General features: G+C 39.4%; 1 protein-coding gene across 1 annotated transcript in view; it reads right to left on the reverse strand.

Moving 5' to 3' along the window:
• PLPP3 (phospholipid phosphatase 3) overlaps positions 1 to 27,987 on the reverse strand; it is an 81,355-nt gene that overhangs the window by 35,475 nt on the left and 17,893 nt on the right. Inside the window, exon 2 of the mRNA XM_081324631.1 lies at positions 7,260 to 7,417. Within this exon, the coding sequence (XP_081180757.1) occupies positions 7,260 to 7,417 (158 nt within the window). The remainder of the gene's footprint in view (positions 1 to 7,259; positions 7,418 to 27,987) is intronic.

Genomic DNA, 27,987 nt, shown 5'->3' on the forward strand with positions numbered 1-27,987 from the left:
TAGAGAGTGCCAAAACCGCAACCCAAAACCCACTTATTTATCGCAAAGTGCAGAACTGCATCAGCATTGTGGTGTCCTCGGGGGGGCAGGGAAGTGTCTTTGAGTGCCGCTTTGGCACGCAAAAACCAAGGGTGCAAATATGGGCCACCGTGCTGCAAGGCATAAAAATGGCCGATGCCATACCACGGGGTGCAGATACAAGGGGCTGCAACACGCAAGAACAGGGCAGGGCTAATTAGTATCACACAGGCACTGTTGTTGTTAGCTGCAAAGTTGTGTCCGACCCATCGCGACCCTATGGAAAACGTTCCTCCAGGCCTTCCTGTCCTCTACCATCTGCTGGAGTCCATTTAAGCTCACGCCTACTGCTTCAGTGACTCCATCCAGCCACCTCATTCTCTGTCGTCCCCTTCTTCTCTCGCCCTCAATCTTTCCCAGCATTAGGCTCTTCTCCAGTGAGTCCTTCCTTGTCATTAGGTGGCCAAAGTATTTGAGTTTTAGCTTCAGGATCTGGCCTTCTAAAACTCCTCTAGGACTGACTGGTTTGATCGTCTTGCAGTCCAAGGGACTCACAGGAGTCTTCTCCAGCACCATAGTTCAAAGGCTTCAATTCTTTGGTGCTCAGCCTTTCTTATGGTCCAGCTTTCACTGCCATACACTGCAACTGGTAAGACCATAGCCTTGACTATACACACTTTTGTTGACAGGGTAATGTCTCTGCTTTTTAGTGTGCTGTCTAGATTTACCATGGCTTTCCTCCCGAGGAGCAAGCGTCTTTTAATTTCTTGGCTACAGTCCCCATCTGCAGTGATCTTGGAACCCAGGAAAATAAAATCTGTCACTACCTCCATTTCTTCCCCATCTATTTGCAGCCCGTCCCTTTTCTTCCAGTCCACCAATCGACAATAGTTGGTGACCTCTGCTCTACCACGTCTACTTGAGCTTGCTAGTTTGCCGCTTCGCCTCCTTTGTGCTGGATGGGGCTCCTGCTCCAGGCAGTGGTGGCAGCCTGATGGACTTGCTCCTATGGCAGTGGCACGCATGCCAACAGAGAGGGCTCTGAGTGCTGCCTCTGGCACACGTGCCATAGGTTCGCCACCACTGGACTAGAGCTTAAATTTCTAAAATTAAAAAGCTCTTGTATGTTTTCTGTTTTCAACTCACTCTGCCAAAAAAATTTAAAGATGCTTCAGAAATTTTGATGCCTCCATTGTAGCCAACGGTCTATTTTTTTTTTTTTAGCAAACTGACTCTTGAGATCAGTTGAAATCAAATATTGATGCCTTCAAATTTCTAATCACAAACTGTAACTGAATCTTTCTACCTTCATTTCTCATTATTTTGCATACACCATCAAAGATACAGAAATAAATTCTGCCTGATCTAGCGAAACATTGTAAGATTTAAATTTACAACACAGATTGGGCACAATCAAACTTAATCTTATGTAACCAGGAATATGATTTTAACTAAATTAGGGGGGAAAAGCAACAAAAACTGCAGAGTGGTTTTATCTTTGGAATATACAAAAATATGCTCCATTTAAAAAACTACTAATAACTTGCCTAAGGGACATGTGTGAGTATTTGACGAGATTAATATTTTCTTTTACTGCTGGTGGTCTTGATAATTGCACAAATATAGAAGTTTGAAAATTGGAGAGTTTGCCTTCCCGCCAGCATGCCATTACACAGTCATGACCCATCCTCCTATAGCCAAAATTGTGGCAAAACCCTTAATAAGTTGAAGTAGGAGAATCTTGTTCTTTTGGCAAATGCTGAACCCCAGGGTTTTTTTTAGTAAGAAGAAAAAGAAAGAATGCTCCGGGCAACTAATTCAGTACAGATGTGCAAAAGCTGAAACTTCATCCTGAATAAACAAGTTTTAAAGATATTAAGCTCTTCTTCTGACTTGTGTGTCCAGCAAAGAGGATCCATGTGGTGTGAACTGCTGGAAATGTTTAAAGGGGAATAGTAATGTTAAGAACAAAGTGCACACTATTTTACTATGCTGAAACAGGGCTGAAAACGGTTTTTAGCAAATACTTGAAAAGCCTCTAACAGAACTTGCCTCTCTGAATCTGACAGGTCATCCTTGCAATTGCCCCTTCCCAAGCAGGAATTCTTTAATTTTCAAGTTACTGCACAGGTAGTCCTCAACTTACAACGTACATTCAGTGACCAGTCAAAGTTACAACAACAACAAAAAAGACTTATACATGATCGTCGCACATATGACCATCGCAGCAACCACAGGATCGTGAGTTCAAAATGCAGCTGTTTGGCAACCGGCACGTGTTTATGACGACTGCAGCATCGTGAGGCCCTGAAGCCTTCCCAGTCACTTTCCAATGAGCAAAATCAATGGAGGAGACTGGATTCGCTTAGCAGCTGCAGGGATTTGGCTTAACAACCATAGCAAAAAAAAAAAAAAAGAGGCCACGACTCACTGAACAGCCTCCTTGCTTAGCAACAGAAATTCTGATCCCAATTGTGGTTGTAAGTTGAGGACTACCTGTATTTTTAAGGATCCAATCGGGTGGGAAATGGTTAAGATTTCAATTGAATATAGCAGTCCTCAGTTAACAATGATAATTGGGACCAGAATCTCTGTTGCTAAGTGATGAAGCCCCGACTGCCATCAAGTATCGTGGGTCACTAAGCACATTCTTGGCAGTTCAGGGAGGCTGGCCAATAGGTAAGTGAGAAGCATAGTAAGAACATGGCAGGGTCAGGATTGGCTACTACTGGGAAGGGGAGGGTGCAAACGATTTATACTTTGTCATTTACTTTTTTTGTGGGAAGCCATTGGGGAAGGTCACAAGTAGCAATCACGTGACTGTGGAATACTGCAAGCATCGTAAGTGTGAACCAGGGGCCAAGTGCTGGGACTGCTGAAATGTTGGGGGAATCAAGCTTAAATCTGTTTCTTCAGTACTGTCGTTAACTCTGAGCAATCACTGACTGAACGGCTGGTAAGCAAGGACTATCAGCAAACATATTTATCTTATTTTTTAGTGGTGTCTTTTTGTAAGCATAACTGTTTCTCTCACCCCACTCCCAAAAATATACTATATTCTGTCAGACTTTGTAGCTCAATGTGAGTATATCTAAATGACTGACATAAGGTAGCATATGAATTATTGGAGGAGCTACTTTCCTATCCTCTAAGAACTTCAGTGTAATCTACCATATAAAAACACAAATTAAATCCTGTTCAAGAATGTGCAATACAATTAAGTCTGTGTATGTTTATTTAGAAACAAAGGCGAGAGTGTCCAATTAAATTTATTCCCATATAAGTATGCATGTGATCTTTACTTCACCTATGTACATCAATAGGGACGCGGTGGCTCAGTGGGTTAGGACACTGAGCTTGTCGATCAGAAGGTCGGCAGTTTGGCGGGTCGAATCCCGAGTGCCGCGTAACAGAGTGAGCGCCTGTTACTCGTCCCAGCTTCTGCCAACCTAGCAGTTCGAAAGCATGTAAAAATGCAAGTAGAAAAATAGGGACCACTACGGTGGGAAGGTAACAGCGTTCCGTGCGCCTTTGGCGTCTAGTCATGCTGGCCACATGACCACGGAGACGTCCTTGGACAAGCGCTGGCTCTTCGGCTTTGAAACGGAGATGAGCACCGGCCCCTAGAGTCGGAAACGACTAGCACGCATGTGCGGGGGAACCTTTACCTTACCTATGTACATCAAGTGTCTCTTCTAAACTGGTAAAACACAGGTGTCAAAAGATCAATAAGATCTAGTTACTCAACTATGGAAAGAGAAAGCCTTTTATTACAACTGAGACAATTACTAGATAAATCATGACCAGGACTAGTGCATAATACGAGATCCTCAAAAAATAAGCTGCATCTTCTAAGGTGAAAGAAATACACACCGTGATAATCTCTGGGATTATTTAGGGGAGGTCTGGAAACATGGTCCCTAAGGCAATTAGTATCTGAAGTGCCTTGTGTATTCATATCCTGTCATGCACCATAGGAGACAAAGGTCATAACCTCCAAAGTTTATTTAACAAGAACTTCGTGAATCCTGGAAGTTTCATAAAACATGACCTAGACCTCTCACAGATATTCTTTTGATAACAAACAAAAAAAAATCCCGCACCCTTAAAAAGCTCTAGCAATAAAAATGAATGCTTAATCTTCCTCAATGTTTCTATGCTGTTTGAAAACAGTCAAAAAGAATAAGAGAAGAATAGGAATGCTGTATATTTCTGAAGATTTCATATTCTACTCAAATAATCCTGGATCATAAATTATACCTTTCAAAGAAAACATGTATTTGTTTTTTGGATAGCTGTCTGCAAGTCTAAAAGATTTTGAAAACAATGAAATATAATTTTTCAACCTGTAGGGATTACAGCTGCTATGGCTCTTTCAGCTATGTAGATCACGATTACACAAATAAAATTAGTACAGAATAGAAATGGTAATCTAAACAATTATCTTCTTTTTGTCACTGGGTTAATCATCAATCATTGCCTTTCTAAATGAGCAGGTTATGTACACAATAGCAATGTTGCAATGCTTTATTTAGCTGAAGTGGTTACAAGTCTAGTACAAGGAGCATTACGCTGTAGACATAGTTGTATCAACTAGAATGTACCGAATAACAAATGCTGTTTTTAAATTTTGCAATAATTATTTTATTTGTATCTTCTCTGCCTCTATCATCTCTTAATTTTTTAAAGTCAAAATTGTATCTCTCTATTTCACTGTAACTAATAAAGCTTTCTTCACTTTTTAAAAATGTTAATAGTATCAATTCATTTATATTTCCCACTACTAGTTACTGTAATTTAATTTTTTAAAAATCTGCAAACCTAACCCAGAAGCATTTTTTTAAATAGTTTGGTTGTGTCTTCCTTTTTAGTTTGTAATTAATCTGCCATTTTTGTTGTAAGAAAGCTGATTAATAGTTGCTTGACTATTAATACTTTATCACTTTATCATATTTATTTCTGTCACTGACCAATACATCACAGGTGGTCCTTGCTTAATGAGCATTTGTTCAGCAATTGTTCGAACTTGCAATATGAATCAAACAGAACTTATGTCCAGTCCCAAAATCCCACGATCATATGATTATGATTGGCAACCTTCCCTGTTGGTTTCCTACAAGTAAAGTAAATCAGGAAGCTAGCAGGAAGTCAGAAGTCATAGATACGCGAGGTCCTTGTTTAATAACTCCTGCATTCCTTACTTAATGACAGCAACCAGAACTGCTGTCACTAAGTCATGCAATTTTTCAACTTAGCACCATGTCACTTGATGGGGTTTCCAATCCCAATTAGTGTTGCTAAGCCAGTACTATCTGTAAAGCATACTAGAAATCAGAAGCAGTCCTTATTTAGTTTATTAAACTAAGTTCTCATAAAATAATTTCCACTCCCAAACTTTCTACCTGAGAATCAGCTTGTGATTCTTATGATTGAGCTGCTTTAGGCACTGCTTCTCAGTGGCCATTTTGATTTTCAACCCTATCCCACTGCTGAAACTGCTGAAGCAAGTCGGGTAGTAAGGTATCCAAATCTGTTAAAACTTGGGCCTGAAGACAATTAGATCATATTTTTTTAAAAAAAACATATTTAAAAAAAACACGTCTGAAGGGGAAAAAATAAAAATAAAAAGGAAGAGGGGAAAGGACAGCCTCTCAGCTGAGAAGACTAAAAAATTGGCATCTGACTGAACAGTCCAGTCATCATGCTGGCATTCAAAATGAATGAATTGCCTGGGAGAGGAAATAATGAAGTTGGCCATTCATGTGAACAAAAAATTCCTCTCATAAGATTATTTATGTAGTTTCTGAAATTGTTCTGAAATATGGACATTACATTTGTCTACAAATCAGTGGTTTTGTGTAGCTGATCATGTGCAGCCCTGCACTTGAATCTCCTAGTTTAATCAGAAACATAACCCAACTTTCCAGCATTTATCAGAATAACTTACTTCATAAGCATACCAAACCATTATTTGTTACTGTAAAAATTACCCTTGACTTCATGGACTGTCTCCTTCTTCTTCCTTTATGCATTCAAGGAATTAATTCCTACTTATTTTAAGAAACCAAAGTTTCATCTACTTTGCAGAGCAAATGTAAATCATAGCTTATGGGATCACATGTAATAAACTATGGTTTAAAAACATAGCCAAAGATTTATTCTTGTTGCACATTGTAATTACTTTGGCATCCCATCTGGGTTGAGGCTCTAGGTGGTTAGGAAAATTCAATTATAAAACCATTTCCATTTATGTGTCTGTGCATAAAAATAGTATCCCTTTACTGCCTATGATATACAGAGTTCACTCCATCCAAAAATCTTACTTGATAATGAGAAAATATTTGCAGAAATGTCTCCAAGCAAGAGTATCGAGCAAAATATTATTTCAGTGCAAAGAACTGTGGTAATATAGACCCATGGCTGGCTGAGGAATTCTGGGAGTTGAAGTCCACAAGTCATAAAAGGGCCAAGTTTGAAGACCCCTGCTATTTACTATAGACCCTACTTCTCTTCATTTTTCCAATTTCACATTTCATTTCAAATTATACTTCCTTATTTTTTATCTTTGAACCCAATACCATGTGAGAAATATTTACAGATAACGGCCAATTCCAAGAAAGAATATACTTCATGATTCATCATGAAATATAAATACAAAAAAAAACCCTATCAATCTAGGGATACTCGGACCATTAACTTCGAAACTCCTAGCTGCGCATTACTTGAAAATGGTATGAACTAAATTTTGTGGGATTTATCTTGTTTGCATGGTTCTGAAAGGCCATCATGTCCTTACTTTGAGATTATTTGTATATGTTTTGATTCATAAAGTTTTCCAAGTCCTACATTCTTAATCGCCTAATAATACCATCCTCAGAGATAGGATACCCTAACTTCATTTACATTATTTTGATCTGTACAGTGGCCAGATATATTTTGCAGTTGAAACTGTAATATGAAAGCCAGCTATTCCACATCCTTCCCCCCCCCAAAAAAAGATAGTTTAATGACTAGATTTATGAATAGTACCAAAAGACAGGTACATGTATTTTGTTTACGATCCAGTGGCTGAGTTTAATTTAAGCCCTGGTGTTTAAAAAACCAACCATGGCTGACGTCATGAAGCATGTCAAACCAAAAACCCAACATGATGGCTTTGCCAATTATTCTGCTTAAAGACAGAAAACATTTTGTTGCAAATTTGGTTACCCGAGGCAAATTTCTGTATTTGTCTTACTCACAGCAAGTATGGCAATAAGAATGCCTGCAGCACACAGGACAGCATCATTGATGGTCTCTCCACTTTTCACAGGATAACGGATGCTTTCATCATTACAGTAAAATCCCCGTGGATAGGGTGCGATTGTGCTTGTTTCAATGATCAAAAATGGCAATCCAGCTAATAGGAGAAAAGCAAGAGAAGAAAAAGTTGTTAAGAAACATAGAACACTCAGCCAAATAACCAAGAAATCTTCATTATTAAGAATTCAGTGAAGACTTGCAACTTCATCTTAAGCCAGGTCCATAAGAGCACAGTCATCCAGCCCAACAGAACTGTCATATAATAATATAATAATAAGTTGGAAGGGACCTTGGAGGTCATCTAGTCCAACCCCCTGCTCAGGCAGGAAACCCTATACCATTTCAGGCAAATGGCTCTCCGTCTCTTCTTAAAAACTTCCAGTGTTGGAGCATTCACCCCTTCTGGAGGCAGGTTGTTCCACTGGTTACTTGTTCTAACTGTCAGGAAGTTTCTCCTTAGTTCTAAGTTGCTTCTCTCCTTGACTAGTTTCCATCTGTTGCTTCTTGTCCTGCCTTCAGGCTCTCTGGAGAATAGCTTGAGTCCCTCCTCTCTTTGTGGCAGCACCTGAGATATTGGAACGCTGCTATCATGTCCCCCCTCGTCCTTCTCTTCGTTAAATTACACATACCCAATTCCAGCAACCGTTCCCTATATGTTTTAGCCTCCAGTCCCCCAATCATCTTTGTTGCTCTTCTCGGTACCCTTTCTAGAGTCTCAACATCTTTTTTACATCGTGGTGACTAAAACTGGATGCAGTATTCACCTTTAAAACATTTCAGGCCTCATCTATCTTGTAGCAATAGAATAAAACAAAGGTGGGATGGACATAGATAGTTCATTTTTTTTCTGCTCAGCAAAAGCTACAGAAATTATGTGCTGCCCAACCACAAATAAACAAAAAGAACTTTTTGTTGAGATCACAAGGCTAAAATGAAGATCTTGAATAATGTTTACATTACCAATAACAAATGTAATCATCTCTAAAACATACATGGAAAGTTGCCAAAGAGAAATATGATTTCTATCATTCCATCTACATGGATTACTATGAAATAAGCAACAGATTGCTTGATGAAAGAAACCATTGTGCTTATGAAATGCTCCTTTAACAAAACATAGGGGCCCAGAAGTCTTCAGCTTACTTGATAGCCAACCAATATACAAAGTGCCCCAACATTAACTTTTTCTAACTCATGGGAAAGGGTAGAGTTTTGTCTCTTTTGCTTCAAAAACACGAAACCTCAATTGCAGGGGTGGGCAACTATGGCCCCTTTATGACCTGTAGACGTGAATTCCCAGAATTCCATGCTGGCTCAGGAATTTTGGGAGTTGGAGTCCACAGATGTAAAAAGGCCGTAGTTGCTCATCCTTGTTGAAAGGGATAGTTCCAGAATTACAGGATAAGTAACATTTTTTTCTCTCTGAAGTCTCATTCAAATAATTTCCCTATTCTTAGAATTAGTTTTATGAACAGGAACAGTATGCAGATAGAGTGCCAATGCGTGAAAAATACAACGCCCTCCATAAATAAAAATATACAAAAAGCATTTAGGCTTTTATATATTCATGTATGACACTGTCATTTTTCCTACCAACTCTTCCTACCAGCAAGCTCTCTTCCATTAGTAAGTACTGATACAATGAGCAAGCATTTACATCCAGGTTTCCTGATTCTAATCTCATGTTGCCTATTATATCACGATAGTCTGCTTGTGACACAAATGAATTTTCTCTGGATTTCAATGATTTGTCTAAGCATACTACACACACACACACACACGGACACACACACACACAAACACCTCAAGGAAAAGATTGTCTAGGTATAATACTAAAGCACTGTGTCTTAAATGTTGTCTTTTAAAAGTAACATTAACTGAGTTCTGGTTTTTTAGACTATGTCTATTGGATGAAAAGTGGGAACGGACAGCGTGTTCAGTTGTCCACAATTGTGAAACTATAGTAGTTGCTGAAAGACAGCTCCAATTTGGATATAAATCCTATTTATACATATGCAAGCGTGTATGCATCTTCTTGAACGCCCTTGCCAATTTGTTGTCTCAATTCTCCTCTCCCTTAGAATTGGCAAATTAAAAATCTTCCCATGATCCTGGAACTTGCTAATGGTAAGCCTTAATGGCTGCAGCTGGTGCTATTACCATGCCAGGCCAGGGCCAACATTAGGCAGTGATACAAAAGGAGAGATCTGCCACTAACATAACTGGCATTAAGCAAGGTGCCGCTTCTCAGTAGATCTAGCAATTGCCAAGTTCAGCATTTTACCAGCTTATTTACTTCACCTACATTATGGAATATGACTGGGACATATTCTGACATCAACTGAACCTTGCAGAGTGAGTCAGACTGACACTGACAGAATTAAAAAGGGTCAGAGGTAGAATACTGCCATCGTGGCTAGTTGGGAATCAAACATTCATAAGGCCTTTTATTTACCAAGATCTCACTTAAGTCACCTTCGTTGTGTGTATGTGGATTTCTCAGGACAACTGGACTTTTTTAAAGCCACACTTTTGAGACAGCTTGCTCACATTACATAGTTTACTATCAGCTTCATGTAGCTCTTTCATGAACTTGGTGGAAGAGTCTCTCAACTGTGCTTCTAAAGGACAACACTGTCCATGGACCTTTCCTGATTTGCTCTAATGGCTGCACACTGCTTGTGTTACCCTTAACGTTTCTGAGCCCTCCGACTACAGAGATGGTGATCTCATTCATACAAGCAGGAAGAAGGTACCCATGTCTGGAAGAAAGCACTTCTGAGATTAAAAGAACTGCAGAATCTAAATCCCCAATTCCCACAGAATTAGGGTTTTAGTGTGTTACCCATCATTTATTGGGACACAAAGATGACCATATCCCTGTATTTTATTGGTAATTTTAATATGACAATTTCACTATTTTATAAATTGTTTTTCTTCTACATTTAGTTAACTGCCCCAAGGGCTAACAAAAGCAAAGAATATAAATCAAATAGCTTAAAGGAAGAATTATCTTTCTGAAACTGGGTTAAATTTGGGGATAGGAGAAACCACTGCTTTATGAAAATAGAAAGAATATGTACTTGCTCTTTAATTGTGATTTGTTACCAGGAGGATTTACTGTATTTTAATGAACATATGTTAAAAACAATTGTGGAAATTACAATCAGGAAAGTAATTTTTGACCTGGAATTAAATCAAGCAGCTGTTTATGGAGCTATCTATTTTACAACACATTCATAATCACTGAGTAGCAATATTCTTGTCAATTGATCCTTCATTTTGCAACCCAAAACTTAGTGTATGCAGACATCCCCTTTCCACAACCTAAATTATGTTGAGAGACAGCCAATGTGGAGACAGAGTTGGGCTCCTGAGCCAAAAGTATGTGATACTAATAATCTTTTTTAAAAAAGAAAGAAAAACCCTTTGCATCCCAATGAAAATGTACTGCTGAAAAGCTAACACAGCATGATGTGATCTGGCTTCATATGCACAAGCAATAGTTTAATAGTCAAACTTCAGGGATTAAATGCACCATGGTTACATGGCTTATTGTTATTGCTCTAGTTCCTCTTTTTAATAGTTTTCACAGGACAGATCTGTAAAACATATGTTCCATCAAACAATACACCTATCTGAGAGCTAAACCAGGCTTTAAGAAAAGGGCAAAAGGCTTTTCAAGGATATTAGACACTATATTATGTATTCTCTTCATTCAGGGAACAATTTTTTTGGGGGGTTGTTCTTTATCAATCAATCAATCAATCAATCAATCAATCAATCAATCAATCAGAATAGAGTTGGAAGGGACCTTGGAGGTCTTCTAGTCCAGTCCCCTGCTCAAGCAGGAGACCCTACATCATTTCAGGCAAGTGATTGTCCAGTCTCTTCTTACAAAGCTCCAGTGATGAAGCACCCACAACTTCTGAGGGCAAGCTGTTCCACTGGTTAATTGTCCTCACTGTTAGGAAGTTTCTCCTTCATTCCAAGTTGCTTCTCTCCTTGATTGGTTTCCATCCATTCTTTCTTATCCTGCCTTTTGGTGCTTTGGAAAATAAGCTTTGACACCCACCCCACTCTTCTTTGTAGCAGCTCCTCAAATACTGGAATACTGCTATCATGTCACCCCTAGTCCTTCTTTTCTCTAGACTGGCCAAACCCAAATCCTGTAACCGTTCTTCATATGATTTATTCCCTTCATATGTTTTAGTCTTTTCAATCAGATACATACACATACTGTATATAGAAAAACACACACAGAGAGAAAGAGAGATACATACAAGTATGCAGGCATGGTTTTTTGAAATTCAAGGGTTTTGTTTTTTGTCTCCTGCAAACTTGTGGTTTGGTGGGATATTGCCAATTGAGTCTTGACATTTTTCCAGCACAACAGTAACCTCAGATTCCCTATTTTCATATGAGAAACATAAACACACACACAGAAGCTGAACGGATATTGCTCACAGAACCCATGACATGCCCAGACTCTGAGGCCTGGGCAGAAGCCATGTTTAGAAAGGTTACTTCTAGGCCTAGCCACACATTGCCCTCTGAAAGAACACAGTGGTGCCAATATGCTAGGAAAGGTAATCTTGCTTCTAAAGATTATCTTTTGGAGCCCAGATTGTTTGAAGAGTTGGGTGTCAGTCGCCACCCACAATGTCTGGCATCTACCCCATCTTATGGGAATAGTTAACACTGAGGTTCCAGCACGGATTTAGGCCACCCTGAAAATAAATGTACAGATGAAACTCTTTTTGGGCCCTAGGGAGAGGCAATTGTGGGGTCGCCGCAGATGAAAATCGCAGAGAAAAAAGAACACAAAGACATTGGAGTGTGAATGTTTACAGGAAAGGCTCCCAATCTCTGCTTTCAGTTAAACCAGGAGTATTAACAGCTTTGCTACTTCTATATTCCACTCTGTTCTAAATAAGACTCCATTCATGGGACTTTCAGCTGGACTTTAAAGGTTTCCTGCACTGCAGTTTTGATTGTCTTCTGGGTGTGAACTAGCTAAAGTGAAGCCAGCTTCAGAAATCCTACCCACAGTAATGGCTAAGTATTTTCTCTGGACCATGGTTTATTTATTTATTTTTATTTTTATTTTAATTCCATTTATATCCCGCCCTTCTCCGAAGACTCAGGGCGGCTTACAAGCTTAGCAGTAGCCTTCATTCTATGTATATGCCTGCTTATTAGGGCTTTCACACACACCCCAAGCAGCATTATTACAATAATATGGCTCCCAACTGGTAGGCTCCCCTGCTTCTTTCCCCTTCTTGCTTATTCCAGGCTATCAATCACCAATTGCTTTCTAACTTGCAGAACACAGCTGTTGTAGAGTTCATCCTGACACTTAGGCTAGAAGGAGAAATAGAACTCTTGAATTGACTGAACTCTTGTTAATTCACCAAGTCAAAACAAAATACAACAAAATAATGAAAAGTCCGTCACTTCCCTTTCCACAAACAAACAAACACAAACTAAATAACCACAACAACTAATTTCAGAATGGGAGACAAGGGAGGCACCAGGTAAAGTACACCCTAACCAACAGGAATGGAGGCATTCATGTAGAATGGAATGAAGTATGGCAGGTCAACTTGTGCTAGCAGATGAAAAAAAAATACTACTCTGGGTATGGAACAAAGTACCTGAGGTGGGGGTCATTTTCCAGCAGGCTAGGGGGAAGTGCTGAACATGACATCACCAGTTCCTCTGCTCCCTAAAATGGTAGGTAGCCCCATCCACATGCCGGGGCAATGCAGAGATGGGCTTGTTAAACCTCCATAATGCTAAAGAAATCCAATAACAAGAGCTGAATTACTGAGTTACGATGTTAATTTTGATTTATGCTGTTGTTGTTGTTAGTTGTGAAGTCATGTCTGACCCATAGCCACCCCATGGACAACGTTCCTCCAGGCCTTCCTGTCCTCTACCATCTTCTGGAGTCCATTTAAGCTCACGCCTACTGCTTCAGTGACTCCATCCAGCCACCTCATTCTCTGTCAAATTTTGATTTATAGAAAAAGCCAAACTGGAGAAGATCCAACGCCTTGATGAACTGTTTGTGAAAGAGAAAGAGCAAAAAAGTGCAGGAAACATAACTTGGCATCAACATCTGAGTCAGCCACTAATGTTAATGCTAGTCACTGCCTAGATCACTTCCTTGTTCTTCCCCTTCATCTTCACATTGTGAGGTGTTGGACTCTGAGTAGAGAGACTGAGCTTCTATTTCATCCTCTGCCATGAAAGCTCATTGGGAGACTCTTGAATTCATGACAATATATTGGCTTAAGAAATCTATTTTTCATTCTTCCAATGGAGATTTGGACCTAAAATATTAAATAACGTGATTAAATAACAAATCGCTAAAACCTATTTTTCTTTCCATCATACAATGGAACCTTCTCTGCTTGCAGTGCTGGTTGAAACAAGTGTGAATATTCATGGGTCTAGTTAAGACCTGGAAGAGGTTTTCCAATGGTTAAGGATGAAACACAAAGAAAATCAATGTCCCTTTTGCATGGAGGGAAGTCACAGTGACTTTTTGACTTCTCTCTGCTGGTGCTATTTGTAAAGGGACTTTAATAATAATAATAATAATAATAATAATAATAATAATAATAATAATAATAATAATAATAATAATAATAATAATAATAATAATAATAATAATAATAATAATAATAATAATAATAATAAAAAGTTGAAGCTGCTTTCTATATTACATTTTAATACCAAGTACGAGAGTTTGAGTGAACCCTGGTGGGCTTGAGGCATCAAATGGATCATTTTATCAACATTTTGCTCCACAACCAATTAATTTTTTACTCTACCTCGGAAAATGCTAACAACCTCAGAGCTACAGGAGGTGATTTCTTTTTTAAAAAGCATGACATTTTAGGACAGCACGCACTGGGGAGGAAAATCAAAGGACTCATCTGTTGGATTCAGTGCTTTGAAAACTGAACACTTGGGCAGGTTGGGAGGGGATGGGGGCCATGAGAGGATAAACTTTCACTGGCTCCCCATCGATGGGCTCTCTGTGGTGACCCAGCCAAGCAGCTCTGATCTTCCCAGCTGAAATTTCACCTTTGCACTAAATTAAACACAGTTGCTTTCCCCACCTTTCAAATTCTTCCCTTTGCTTTGTTTTTATACCATCCTCGTCCGTTCCCTGTTGATGTTACAGCAAAGAAAGAAAGCCCAGTTTGGTAAAGCACCTGAGTTGATTTCCAATAACTATTACAGAAGTTTATTGTCCAGTACATTTCTTTTTTATTCATGCAACTTAGCAACCTATCTCAATCATCGTGGAATCTTTAGGCAGTTTACAGGTATTAAAAGAATAAAAGGGATAAAATTACATCTTAAGACCTTCAACAACAATATCAAATAGAAAGAAAAGTACACACAGACATGGTATGTGAATATCTTATACATTTACACACACACACTCACACACACACACACTCAAATTCCTACTATCTTCTAGTAGGCCAAGAATATGCTTCTAAAAACTCTTGGTTTACTCAAGCATTTCATTCATGGGTAAGAGAACCTTGTGCCCTCCAGACTTTGAGACTAGAATTCTTAATGGATCTAAGCCATATGGCCAATATTAAGAAAATATGATAAAAAGATGGAATTGTTTTCTTTTTTTGTTTTTGTGTAGCCAACAGAGCCACAATCAAACAGTTGGGGAAATCCAAAATCAAAACAAAGCCTAATAAATTTGATACAAATATGCACTCAGATTTAACAGCATTAATGAAATACAATTACCGGTAGTACGATTATTCCTCATGTGTTTAAATTCTGTTTCCTTAAAAATTTAGTTTGATGGCAACGTTTGGAAGGCTAAGCTACACCCGCAGCTTTAAGAGATTACATACCAAGTTATACAATAAATTCGAGTACTGTGCAAAATATCTGGAGATCATTGGGTAACCTATTCATGATTAAATCTACAATAGTGATGCCTTACTTTGTCTAATGTTTAGAATAGAATAGAATAGAATAGAATAGAATAGAATAGAATAGAATAGAATAGAATAGAATAGAATAGAATAGAATAGAATAGAATAGAATAGAATAGAATAGAATAGAATAGAATAGAATAGAATAGAATCTGGAAGGGACCTTGGAGGTGTTCTAATCCAGCAGCCTCCTGCTCAAGCAGGAGAACCTACACCATTTCAAACAAGTGATTGTCCAGTCTCTTCTTAAAAACCTCCAGTGATGGAGCGCCCACAATTTCCACTGGTTAATTGTCCTCACTATTAGGAAGTTTTCTCCTTAATTCCAGGTTGCTTCTCAGTTTCCAACCATTGTTTCTTGTCCTGCCCTCTGGTGCTTTGAAGAATAGTTTAATGCCCTCTTCTCTGTAAAGGTAAAGGTAAAGCTTCCCCCGCACATGCGTGCTAGTCGTTTCCGACTCTAGGGGCCGGTGCTCATCTCCGTTTCAAAGCCGAAGAGCCAGCGCTTGTCCGAGGACGTCTCCGTGGTCATGTGGCCGGCATGACTAGACGCCAAAGGCGCACGGAACGCTGTTACCTTCCCACCGGAGTGGTCCCTATTTTTCTACTTGCATTTTTACGTGCTTTCGAACTGCTAGGTTGGCAGAAGCTGGGACGAGTAACAGGCGCTCACTCTGCTACGCGGCACTCGGGATTCGACCCGCCAAACTGCCGACCTTCTGATCGACAAGCTCAGCGTCCTGAACCACTGAGCCACCGCGTCCCACTCTTCTCTGTAGCAGCCCCTCAAATACTGGACTATTGCTATCATGTTTCTTCTTTTCTTTAGACTAGCTGCCAAACCCAAGTCCTGCAGCCATTCTTCATATGTTTTAGTCTCCAGGCCTTTGATCATTTTAGTTGCTCTTCTCTGAACTTTTTCCAAAGTCTCAACATCTTTACTGTAGTATGGTGACCAAAATTGGTTGCAGTATTCCAGGTGTGGTCTTACTAGGGTTTTATGTTTGGTTTGCAAATTAATAGATTAGGAGTTCTACAAAAAATAAAAAACTATTTTCCCCTTCTGTTTTTAGCTTACAGTGACTAGAGAGCCAATAGAGTGATAGACCCCGAAACAGCTGAAATTGCACAAATCCTCTTATTTGCACTATCAAATCTCTCAGGTTGGGAATAGAAGCCAAAATTCCTATTCTTCCTATGTTTGACTCAAGATAAATATAAAAGTCAAAAACAACATCTTTTGGAGTGTTTTGTACACCTGTGTATGTGGGGTCAATGAAGTTTGATTTTCAAGTCTTAACATCTAGATTCACACGTCATACTAGGTCAAAACCAAGCTACCAATCTGTGAATCCAGTCATTGTAAAATGCTATTGGATAAGAACCATACTATACAGGTAGTCCTTGACTTACAACCACAATTGAGCCCAAAATTTCTATTACTAAGCAACTGTTAAATGAATTTTGCCCCATTTTATGATCTTTACGTCAAAAGGCGAAACAGGATCACAGCAAAAAAGTTGCAGTGCAGTGCAGTAAGAGCTATTCAAAACTACACTGGCCTTCTAACAGTCCTCATTAACATGGACTATTGTATCAAAGCTTGCTCTAGCTACCAAACACAAAAGTTTATATGATGCTTCAGCAGAAATATTGAACAGGTCCTCGATTTACAACCATAATCCAACCTGGAATTATAGTAATAAATCATGCCGGTCGTTAAGTGGGTCACCATGTAATCATACCCGATTTTTTTTTTACCTTTTTTGTGGTGGTTGTTAAGGAAGCATGGAGGTCATAGAGAATGCCACAGTAGTTAAGTGAATCTATTGTCCACAATGGGCGTTTTGAGCTGGAAATGGGAAGGAAAAACCAATTTCTAGCAAAAAAAATTGTCAGAAATTGAAATTACACGATTGTGGGATGCTGCAAATGCAGGCTAGTTACCAAGCACCCAAAATTTAATCATGTGATCGTGGAGGCAGAGTCATCAATACTTCAAATCTGGATCACAAGTAGCCTTCAGGAAGTCCATCATAACTTCAAATAGTCCCTAAATGACCAGTTTGTAAATTGAGAACTATCCATAAACTGGTTCAATAATCTAATCTGATTCTTTACCATCCTCCTGAGACATTGTTACTTTTGAATATTTATAAATAATAAATCTCACCTTATAGAATATTCTCATTTTAATGAGAGAAGTCTAAAAAAACCCACAACCTCTTTTGGAAGAGCCAGTTTGGAACTCCTCTTCTTCCTGATAGCACACAACTCCGTATCTCTCCGTATCTCTCACACCGATGAGGTTTGTCATCCACTCAACATTAAGGCGTAATATAAGAAATGATATAGTTGGTGAAATCATTAAGTATGTTAAAGGGAATCAATCCAGAAGAAGCCGAAGAGAAAAAAAGAAATGGGATCAAAATACAGTATTTTAGAAAACAGGGCTATTCCATCAAATTCCAAAAAAGGACATACCATAGCAAGCTGTAGTATTTCAAACTGCTAAAGCTCCAGAAGCAAATTATATGCGGCTGACCTCGACTGACCTGGCTGAGATGAGAAAGTTGTAATTCTGAAATTCTAACTGATTGAAGCTTACATAATAATCACATAAGAATTACTGTCTACAGATTTATATGCAGTGGTTTGTGAAGCTGTGGAAAAGTGCACTTGGCACACACTCTTCCTTGTGTTGTTTTGTCTTACTCCTTCCCTCCCCTCCACCGCCAAACACACACACACAATCTAAGGGAGGAACCAGGCTGCCTATTACAACCAAACTGTGAAATTCTGGTTTAGTGTTGATTCAAAACAAGGAAAATATATCTAATTCTAAACATCAGGACTAATGAATAGAAGGATTTTTCCCCCTCATTCACAATGGCATTTTTAAAAAACGTTGGCAGTAATGTAGGTTGTGAACTGCTTGAATCTTGTATCTGACATATCTCCATAAATCTTAAAACAGGTAGTCCTCGATGTATGAGCAAAATTGAGCCCAACATTTCTGTTGCTAAGCAAGAGAGTTATTAAGTGAGTGATGCCCAATTTTACGATCTTTTTTTTTTTTGCTACACTTCTTAAGTGAACCTGGCTTGCCCCACTGTGTTTGCTATTTGGAAGCTGTCTGGGATCACATGACCCCAGGATGTAGCAACCGTCATAAATACATGCCAGTTGCCAAGTGCCTGAATTCTGATCACATGAGCACGGGGAAGCTACAACGGTCATGTAAAAACAAATCATACATCACTTTTTTCAGTGCCGCTATAATCTTGAATAGTTACTAAACGAATGTTTGTAAGTTGAGGACTACCTATATAAATCTATATGAGCCTTTTGGGGGTGGGGTGGGGGTTACATGAGCCACACTGTCCACAGTATTGTACAGTCCCAATAACTTCATATGTTGGTCCTTCATCTGCCTTTTATAACTACACTTTTGGGGGGTGTTAGTCAGCTATAATTATTCCACAATTAATTATGAAAACTTGTGAGTCTGAAAAAGTCACATACCAGGCCTTTGTGTGCTTTTGCTTTCTGTTCATAAAACATGAGGACCCAGATTGTTGGGGGCAATAAGCTGACTTTGTAATAATGCCGCTTGGGGTGTGTGTGAAAGCCCTAATAAGCAGGCATATACATAGAATGAAGGCTACTGCTAAGCTTGTAAGCCGCCCTGAGTGTTTGGAGAAGGGCAGGATATAAATGGAATTAAAATAAAAATAAAAAAAATAATGCCCTCTAAGTCCCAGAATACTTTTTTTTGCTCTTGGTTCACTTCCCCTTCTAGCAGATTAACATTTTTATTAAAAGTTTTCTGCATATGTTGCTCATTTAGATTAGGAATGTACCCTAATCTCTCTGCTGCCAATTACAATTTTCTTGCTTTCGCTAGCTTTTGTTGTAGGAAGCTCTTACCCTGAAAGTATAGAAAGCTGTCCAAGGGGCTTTCATTAAGGCCAACCCTTCATTAGGCAAAAGAAAGCAATCACCCCAAGTGACAAGAGGCGGGATCCTCTGATCACTGTGAAACCTACTGTCATTCCTTCTGGTGGAAACATTGCTTGTTCTACTGCTGTAAACCATCTACTGCCATGGATTCAGCGATGAATGTTAACCCACTGCCAAGAGTTTAAAAATAAGATTCAACTGCCAAACCAGTCAGTTTCTGTATAGGAAATGAAGCACACATCCTTTTGCAAAATTTGGCTTTAGTTTTGGTAGCACAATGTCTTAGTAAGTCTTGACTGTCCTACAAAGCAGCTAGCAACTGAGATTAAATCCAGATATACCGGTACCTCTGACATTAAAATTCTTCCAATTAAACAGAATCAGATCCACAGACACACAATAGCAGTCAGCGTATAAGGCCCAGATTTTCTTACTACGTATGCATCCCTTTTGCTGCATTTGAACAAAGATGATTAAAGGCCATACCCCCTTGGTGGATTTCTTTCATTCTGGAATGATGGAACCGAGATTGGAACAATTCAAAACCTCCAACTCTCACCTCTACATTCAGGTTTGACTTTCGGCCACTAAGTTTTATCCTGTACAATTTATCGATCAAGAACTTTGTCTAAATGGAATTTCCCCAATGATTCCAGCATAATGACATTTTTTTTAGTTGATTCAGATTTTTAGAACCAATGTAATTAATATGAGATTGGAAAATACTGCTACTTGTATTTCCAGGGTAGGGTTTTTATAGAATCACTATAGAATCTGATTTCACATAGAATCATGATTTAATGGTTTAATGGAGTTCTCACTCCGCTGAACATCTTGCATTCAGAAGACGGGAAAGACTGATAGCTCTGAATCTTCAAAACAGGCTGAGCAGCCTCACAGATAACAAATTACTCTGTACATGTGCATCTCATATATTGCAGTCGAAATCTGGAGCTTGTTCCTAAAGCCCATATGTGTGTGTGTGTGTGTGTGTGTGTGTGTGTGTGTTTTCTACAAATTTAAACAAAAGGTAATGTCCAACTTTCCTGTTCAGACCTCTTGTAACAATGCGGTGCCCTGCAGTCAGGCAATGTGTGAATACATTGGAGGAGAAAAATCTTAGGGAACAGCAACCTCTTTTTCTCACTTTTTTTGCATCTTATTGCGGTACATGTTAGATAAAGGCCTCTCTGTTCTCAGCACTTTCTCCTCCCCTTAAGACCTCCGTGCCAAATAATGTTATTCCCTTTCACCATGGCACTGCCATGAGAGCAGGCTGGTATGATTGCCTGAAAACCCGTAGGCTTTTCATGGAAAATCCTTTTGCTCAACAACCCCCTTTGTCAAATCAGACATGAAAAGGGAAAAGCAGAAAAGGAGAAGCACCCAGATGAAATTTAATCATTGGGATTGGGAACAAAGCTATGAGAAAATGCCACAATCACAAAGGAATGGAGGAGGGAAAGCCACACACACACACACACACACACACACACACACAAACGTACACACACAGCCCCCAAACAGCAACTAAATTTGGTCGTACTCTATTTATTTATTTATTTATTTTATTACATTTATATACCGCCCTTTCCCGAAGGACTCAGGGCGGTTTACAGGGTGATTAAAAAACAAAGATACAAAAGTTAAAAACAGATTAAAAAAATTATATTTGTCCCTGCATAAGTAAAACCCCAGTTAAAATTAAGATTAAAGCTAAAATTAGAATTCTCAGCCTGGGCCAGAGAGCTCGAAGAGCCAGGTCTTCAGGTCCCGGCAGAATGAACGGAGGTCGGGGGCAGTCCTCAGCTCCACTGGCAGCTGGTTCCAAAGGGCAGGTGCACCCACTGAGAAGGCCCTATCCCTGGGTGTCGTCCGCCGGCAATCTCTTACCGGTGGCACCCTGAGAAGACCCTCCCTGTGGGAGCGCACTGGACGAAGGGAGCTTGATGCCGGCAGCAGGTGTTCCCTCAGATATCCCGGACCCAAGCCATTTAGGGCTTTATAGGTCATCACCAGCACCTTGAATCTCACCCGGAGGGCAACCGGGAGCCAATGCAGCTCGCGGAGTAGAGGTGTTACATGGGAGTATCGGGAAACCCCCATCACAACTCGCGCGGCCGCATTCTGCACCAGCTGAAGCCTCCGAGTGGTCCTCAAGGGCAGCCCCATGTAGAGCGCGTTGCAGTAGTCTAAACGGGATGTCACGAGCGCATGAGTGACTGTGCGTAGGGCATCTCGGTCCAGGTAGGGTTGCAACTGGCGCACCAGGCGAACCTGGGCAAAAGTATAGTCTAATAAAGTAAGACCACTCCTGCTGCCTATAGAGGAGACCTCTCTATAGACAGCAGCATTACCAAACAGTTTTTGTAATGTTGTTGTAGCTTGCACAATAATAAAATATATCAAAGACAAATGTAACCTATACAATAGATATAATACAACAGTGGAGTGTTTCTTAACCTTAGAAACTTTTAAGATGTATATCCTTCAACCCCCAGAATTTCATTCTGGAAAATTCAGTTCCTTTCTGTCCCTCATTAAAAGACACAGGTTCTTTGAAAGTTTGGTTTTAAAAATTAAAACCTTATTCCCAATCATTCTTAGAAACAGCATGCTTAAAGGCTGCAAAGAAATGGTTCTGATGGTTTAAGTGTTGAGAAAATTGAAGATTTTTTTTTAAAAAAAATCTCCAAACTCTCCTCCTCCCTCCTCCTACTTTTCTTATACAGGCCTTTGAAAAGGGTTGTCAAACTACACCAATCAAAAATTTATTTCTCTACACAGGAATGTATAAACAGACTGCATTTTTGCTGTTGCTAAATTAAAATCTACAAAAGGGTGCCAAGTCTGCTCATTCAGAGATTCATGTATGTAAAAACGTATGAAGTAGCCTGCAGAACAAACACATAATATAAAACTTTCAGGAACAAATTGGTAATGTTCCAAAGGAATGTGTGGATATGTGTGCATCTACACAAGTACAGTAGGTAGCACATGTATCAGTAATATATTGCAAGACAATGGATTTCACTATCTTGGATGTGGTCCTGTTTCAGGCCCACCAGAGCCAAGCTATTCTCAAAATCTGTACTGTAGTCCTCGACTTACCAGAACGGAGTCCAAAATTTCTGTTGCTAAGCAAAACAGTTGCTAAGTGAGTTTTACCCCATTTTGCGACCTTTCTTGCCACGGTTGTCAAGCAAATCACTGCAATTGTTAAGTTAGTTGTTAAGTTTCCTCATTGTCTTTGCTTGTCAGAAGTTCGCAAAAGGTGATCACATGTGATTGATATATGCCAGTTGCCAAGTGTCTGAATTTTGATCATGTGACCATGGGAATGCAGCAACTGTTGTGTGAAAAACGGTCATAAGTCACTTTTTCAGTGCCACTGTATCTTTGAACAGTCACTAAACGAATTGTGCTAAGTCGAGGACTACCTGTAAATGAAACGTACGTTTGAAGATTAAGAAATCAGAAAATGAAGGCATGATCAATTATATCTGACTGCTCTTGTTATAGATATGAGCTTGGATGGGCTGAGGGCTTAATGGTCTTGGGATGTCTATCTAGCAGGCAACATAAGATTATATTGTTTGCTAACTTTAATCTCAAGCAAATAGTTCAAACAATAGGCCATATGGTTCAGAATAAGGAGATTGTGCAGGCAGGTAATTAAATGACTTTAATTTTAAAGGAATGACAAATATTAAATAGTCAGGAAACATGTTTATTTTTTTTCAGAAGAAAAATTCAATTATATTTTTTATTTGACCAAAAGGTAACATTGTAATACTTACAGAGCTGGGTAAATAGCAATTATTATTATTTTCTTCAAACGTGCCTTAAGTCCACTGGCTTGTACTAGACACGTACAACCATTAAACTACAGGTAAAATATATAAAGTCCTACAGCACTGCTATTGTGTCTTTGATCCAGGTCAAACCCTGGATTCCTTTATTCTACAGTATATTCTACAAGCAACAGAAGCCAGATGATTATACCATAGTAAAGACTGCATCTCTATCACTCTCTCTTCTGAAAGAAGTCGATGAAGATCCTAAATAAGAGTTGGCCTCCCCAAATTTACTTATAAAGTTAAAAGAGTACAGTACACTGCTTGTAATTAACCCTATTTAAAATAGCCTGTAGCTGATGCTAACCTAGGTTGATTGATGTCTGACAGCATTTTAAGGCATAATACAAATGGTTTAACATTGGTTCAACATGCTATGCAAACACCCAGGTAATTTGGGCATTTTAAACAATTCCTATATTAGGTTTTAGTGTGCTGAGTGAAGCCAGACTGTGAATCTCTATGAAATGGTGAGGATTCTTGGTAATTGGAGATGCTCTTCATATTTAGTGTCCCACAAAAAAATTAAAAGACAAAAAAATCCTCAGATTAATATTGTAGACTAGCAGAGCACAATCTGCAACACCACACCCAGACCTCAAAAACCTTGAGTGTATCTCCCCCATGGATTTCTTCATATCTGGTCTAAAGCAGTTACTGTCTTTCTGCAGTGACTCAGGCAATCAAAATATATTAATTAATTAATTAAATATATAATATGGAACTGTGGAGATGTTTTGAGTTATACATTCTACATAATCCTTCAAGACTACCTACCCATGAGAGTTATTGGCGATGCTAACAGTGTATTTGTTGAAAGGCATCAAGTATCTGGGCAGCACTGGGAATTACACATAGTTCAAAACTGACAACCATTTGTTTAGTGACCGTTTGAAGTTATAATGGCCCTGAAAAAGTGACTTATAACCATTTTTCACACTTACGACCGTTGCAACCTCCCCATGATCAGGTGATCAAACTCTGGATGCTTGGCAACTGGTTCCTATTTATGATGGTCCCAGGGTCATGTCAATCAGAGGTCCCCAACCTTTTGGACACCAGGGATCGGTTCCATGGAGAAAAGTTTTTCCGTGGACCGAGAAGTGCGTGGGTTTGTGTGCTGCCTGCATCCCACGGATGGGGCTTTTCTTGTTTGTGCAGACCAGCTGTTGGCATGCTGTGGCCCGGTAGTGATCCACGGATCGGGGGTTGGGGACCCCTGATGTAAATCACCCTTTGCGACCTTCTGACAAACAACTGTCTTGCTGAACAACAGAGGTTTTACACTGAGTTTTGGTCACAAGTCAAGCACTACCTGTACTTTGACTGCTACAGTGTTGGTTTGCTGTCAGGTTCACAAACCACTGGAAACATGCTTGCCCGTTGTTCTAGGTTTTATGTTTTACTTACTAGGAAATCCTAATTCTCTTTCTGGAATTCATTAGAAGTAGTCCCTTACATTCATAATAGTGAGATAGAAACTAGATACAAAATTGGAATGCTCTTCAATGATTTAAGGACCTCACTAAGCTTAAATCCACATGTGTTCTTAATGTTACCAAACAGATTAGAAAAAGTAGTGTGTGGTTTGCTGAAATCATAATGTGTTTAGTGTAACCAAACCTTCCTTCCCCCACCCTTGTGTTTTAAACACCTCAGCATGCATCGAAGGTGGCAAGTCTTAGCCATTCATAAAAGTTTTTTTTTTCATTAGAAATTGTTCAAATAAATTAGGAAAACAATAGGGAAATATGAATTTGGCACTTCACAGCTGAGCTTTGGACATGGTTGGTTTCTCCCTATCCCTCCAATTTATATTACGGTATTATTAATTTCTTTAAACAGAATGATTACAGTCATTTAATAGCACATGTCTCTTAGTGGAAAAATTAATGGAGAACCCAAGCATAATGGGAAAGAGAACAGCTATATCACTGGAATAGAGAGACGGAATGATTCTGCCTCAAATTAAAAACAAAACACTGTAAAATAGCATCTATAAATAAAAATAAATATGTAATTGGGTTTATTCGTATAACAGAAGAATTTAGTTACTCCCTGCTTCCAAACATAACTCATCTTCCTCCAATTACTTTCTATAATATGAGTTCAAGTCAACAAAATAAGAACAAATGTGGTACACATAGCAGTAATTAGTGTATTATGTCTCACTGAACAAAAAACAAAAAAAAACAAAACCAGAATGGAATTTACACTGTAAAACTAAGCAAGCTCCCTCCATAGGAGGAAAAAAAATCCTCATGTTCGTGGGTGAATAGTCTATGTTTAATGGAAGATTTCAGTAGAAATTCCTGATTTTTATTAGGCTGTATTCAGACATCCTCTGCATCAATAATGTTCTAGGTAGCTAACTCAAGAACGGTTGGAATAAGGGAAGAGCTGTCCGTGGAGGGTGAAGAGAAGCTGAGAAACAAAGTAGAGAAATGAGATTATCAGCTTATAGAAAAAGCCCGTGCTCTGCTGAGGGTTTTTCTACTTCACTGCATATATCCAATATATTTTGTTCCTCACCAAGAGCTCTGGGTGCTTCACCAACCCTGAACAATTTTCAGCAAAGCCAAATCTCAACTTGGCCACTGAAAAGCTTCTTTGTTGGCTGCTGCCTCCCAACTCAGCAGACCCTGCAAGTGAACCCCTTAATCCTGTAGTATGGTTGGTGGGCCTTAGCTATTGGAAGGATCTGCTAGCAGGTCTATGGTTCCCCTTGATAGATTTTCAAGCATCAGTGCTAAGGCATATTTATTATCAAGAAGCTCTTTCTAGTGCCAATAATAAAAAAAAACTTGGGGGAATCAACCGAGCAAAGGAAAGAATAGCATAGAATTATTTTAAGTGAAAGTTTTATCCTTAATTATTGCCAGAGATCTAGAATTATCCCACTCCAGGTTAAATCAGAAAAGGCACCATTTTCCAGCAAAGTCTAGGTAAGTAACACCATAAAGTTTGAAATGGGTTGTTTTCATTCTGTAGTAGTTTAATGTTGTGTTATAAAGTGAATCTAAAGGATGCTATTTTTTCCTGCCTTCCCTTTTTTTGATTGTCATTTTTAAAATAAAGCAGTAGATAAGGTCACGGTGTAAATGTTCCCACTATTAAAAAAGGTAAAGGTTCCCCCGCACATGCGTGCTAGTCGTTTCCGACTCTAGGGGCCGGTGCTCATCTCCGTTTCAAAGCCGAAGAGCCAGCGTCTGTCCGAGGACGTCTCCGTGGTCATGTGGCTGGCATGACTAGGTGCCAAAGGCGCACGGAACGCTGTTACCTTCCCACCGTAGTGGTCCCTATTTTTCTACTTGCATTTTTACGTGCTTTCAAACTGCTAGGTTGGCAGAAGCTGGGACGAGTAACAGGCGCTCACTGTTATGCGGCACTCAGGATTCGACCCGCCAAACTGCCGACCTTCTGATCGACAAGCTCAGCGTCCTAACCCACTGAGCCACTGCATCCCTTTTGTTCCCACTATTAGCTTATTCTAAAAAAGGTCACATGTATGAAATTTATTTTTAATATTAAAGCTTGATCTCAACATACATTTCCATCTTGTGTCTTTCCGAAGTTAAATTTATGAATCTGCTTCTTTCCATAATAGTCTGCTGAACCAATACTATCTGGCAACACACAGAAAGGCAACTGCCAGTTCTTTGCTTATGAAAAATCCAAACATTTATTTTCCTAAATAAATACCAATGATTAGACTTGAAAGCTCAATGCTGGCATCACTGAGAGCCAATACATGCCACTGTGCTCCAGCCTGTAGTGTCGATCTTCCTCCACATCCACACACATATTGCCAGCGTGGAATTGCTGATTCAGGTCAGGGCTTCTAACCTTTTGCCCCCTCCTTTCAAAAATGAGATCAAGAATCTCCTTGCTGTACCTGCAATTTACATTTTCTGTGAATGTGGGGGAAAAAATAACTCTTGTGTAACTTCTGGGGAAAGCACCAGTTTGGTGCATCAGGCTAGGAGCTGGGAGATTGTGAGTTCTAGCTCCACATCAAGCATAAAGCCAGTTGTGTGTTCTTGGGCTCATCACTCTTTCTCAGCCTTGGAAAGCAGGCAATGGCAAACCACTTCTGAAAAATCTTCCCAAGAAAACTGCAGGCACCCTAGTCCAGGCAGTTGCCAGGAGTCAACACTGACTTGAAGGCATAACAACATATAATTTGTGGGGAAGGTTAACTGAATCAAGATTTCAATGTAAAGTAACAGGTAAAAGGCCCTCCTTCGTACCCACCTGAATCGGGATCAGAAATCACGCGTCCCAAACGAAAGCCATTAAGTTAAGGTGACATACAGCTTGGTCCTGAAAATGGCAGTCTCAGTTCAGATTCCAGAGAGACGCACTGAAGACTCAGGAATATTTATAGCAGGACAGCTGGGTTTGGCAATATGATTTTACAGCAGGTAAAGTGCATCATTTTCACTGACTGCCAACAACGATACTAAGATACTCTGGTGTTACCTTATGAAAGATCAATCAAAGATGTAAGGATAAGCATTCATAAAATTCCCGTTCCGTCACTCAAACCAGTATTTAAGGGTCAGTATGCGCTTTACATTAATACCAAATGGCAACCTGAATAAATTTATATAGTCTCTTCCCTCCCCCCCCCCGCGACCTAAACTAATCTTGCTGCACTAAAACTGCAGGTGGCAGAGCCATTATTTTCCATGCTATGAATGATTCTCTGCTTGAAACACAAAGTTGTAACATTACCATTCAGTGTGGAAACGCATCTGAAATCCAAATCAGTGGTATGAAATAATTTGATTCTCACACAGCGCTTTTAGTTCTATTTCTGTTTAAGACAACTTTGGAAGCGGATGGCAAAGCTCTTCTAA

This window comes from Vipera berus (genome assembly GCF_964194415.1).
Source record: "Vipera berus genome assembly, chromosome: 3".
NCBI lineage: Eukaryota > Metazoa > Chordata > Lepidosauria > Squamata > Viperidae > Vipera > Vipera berus.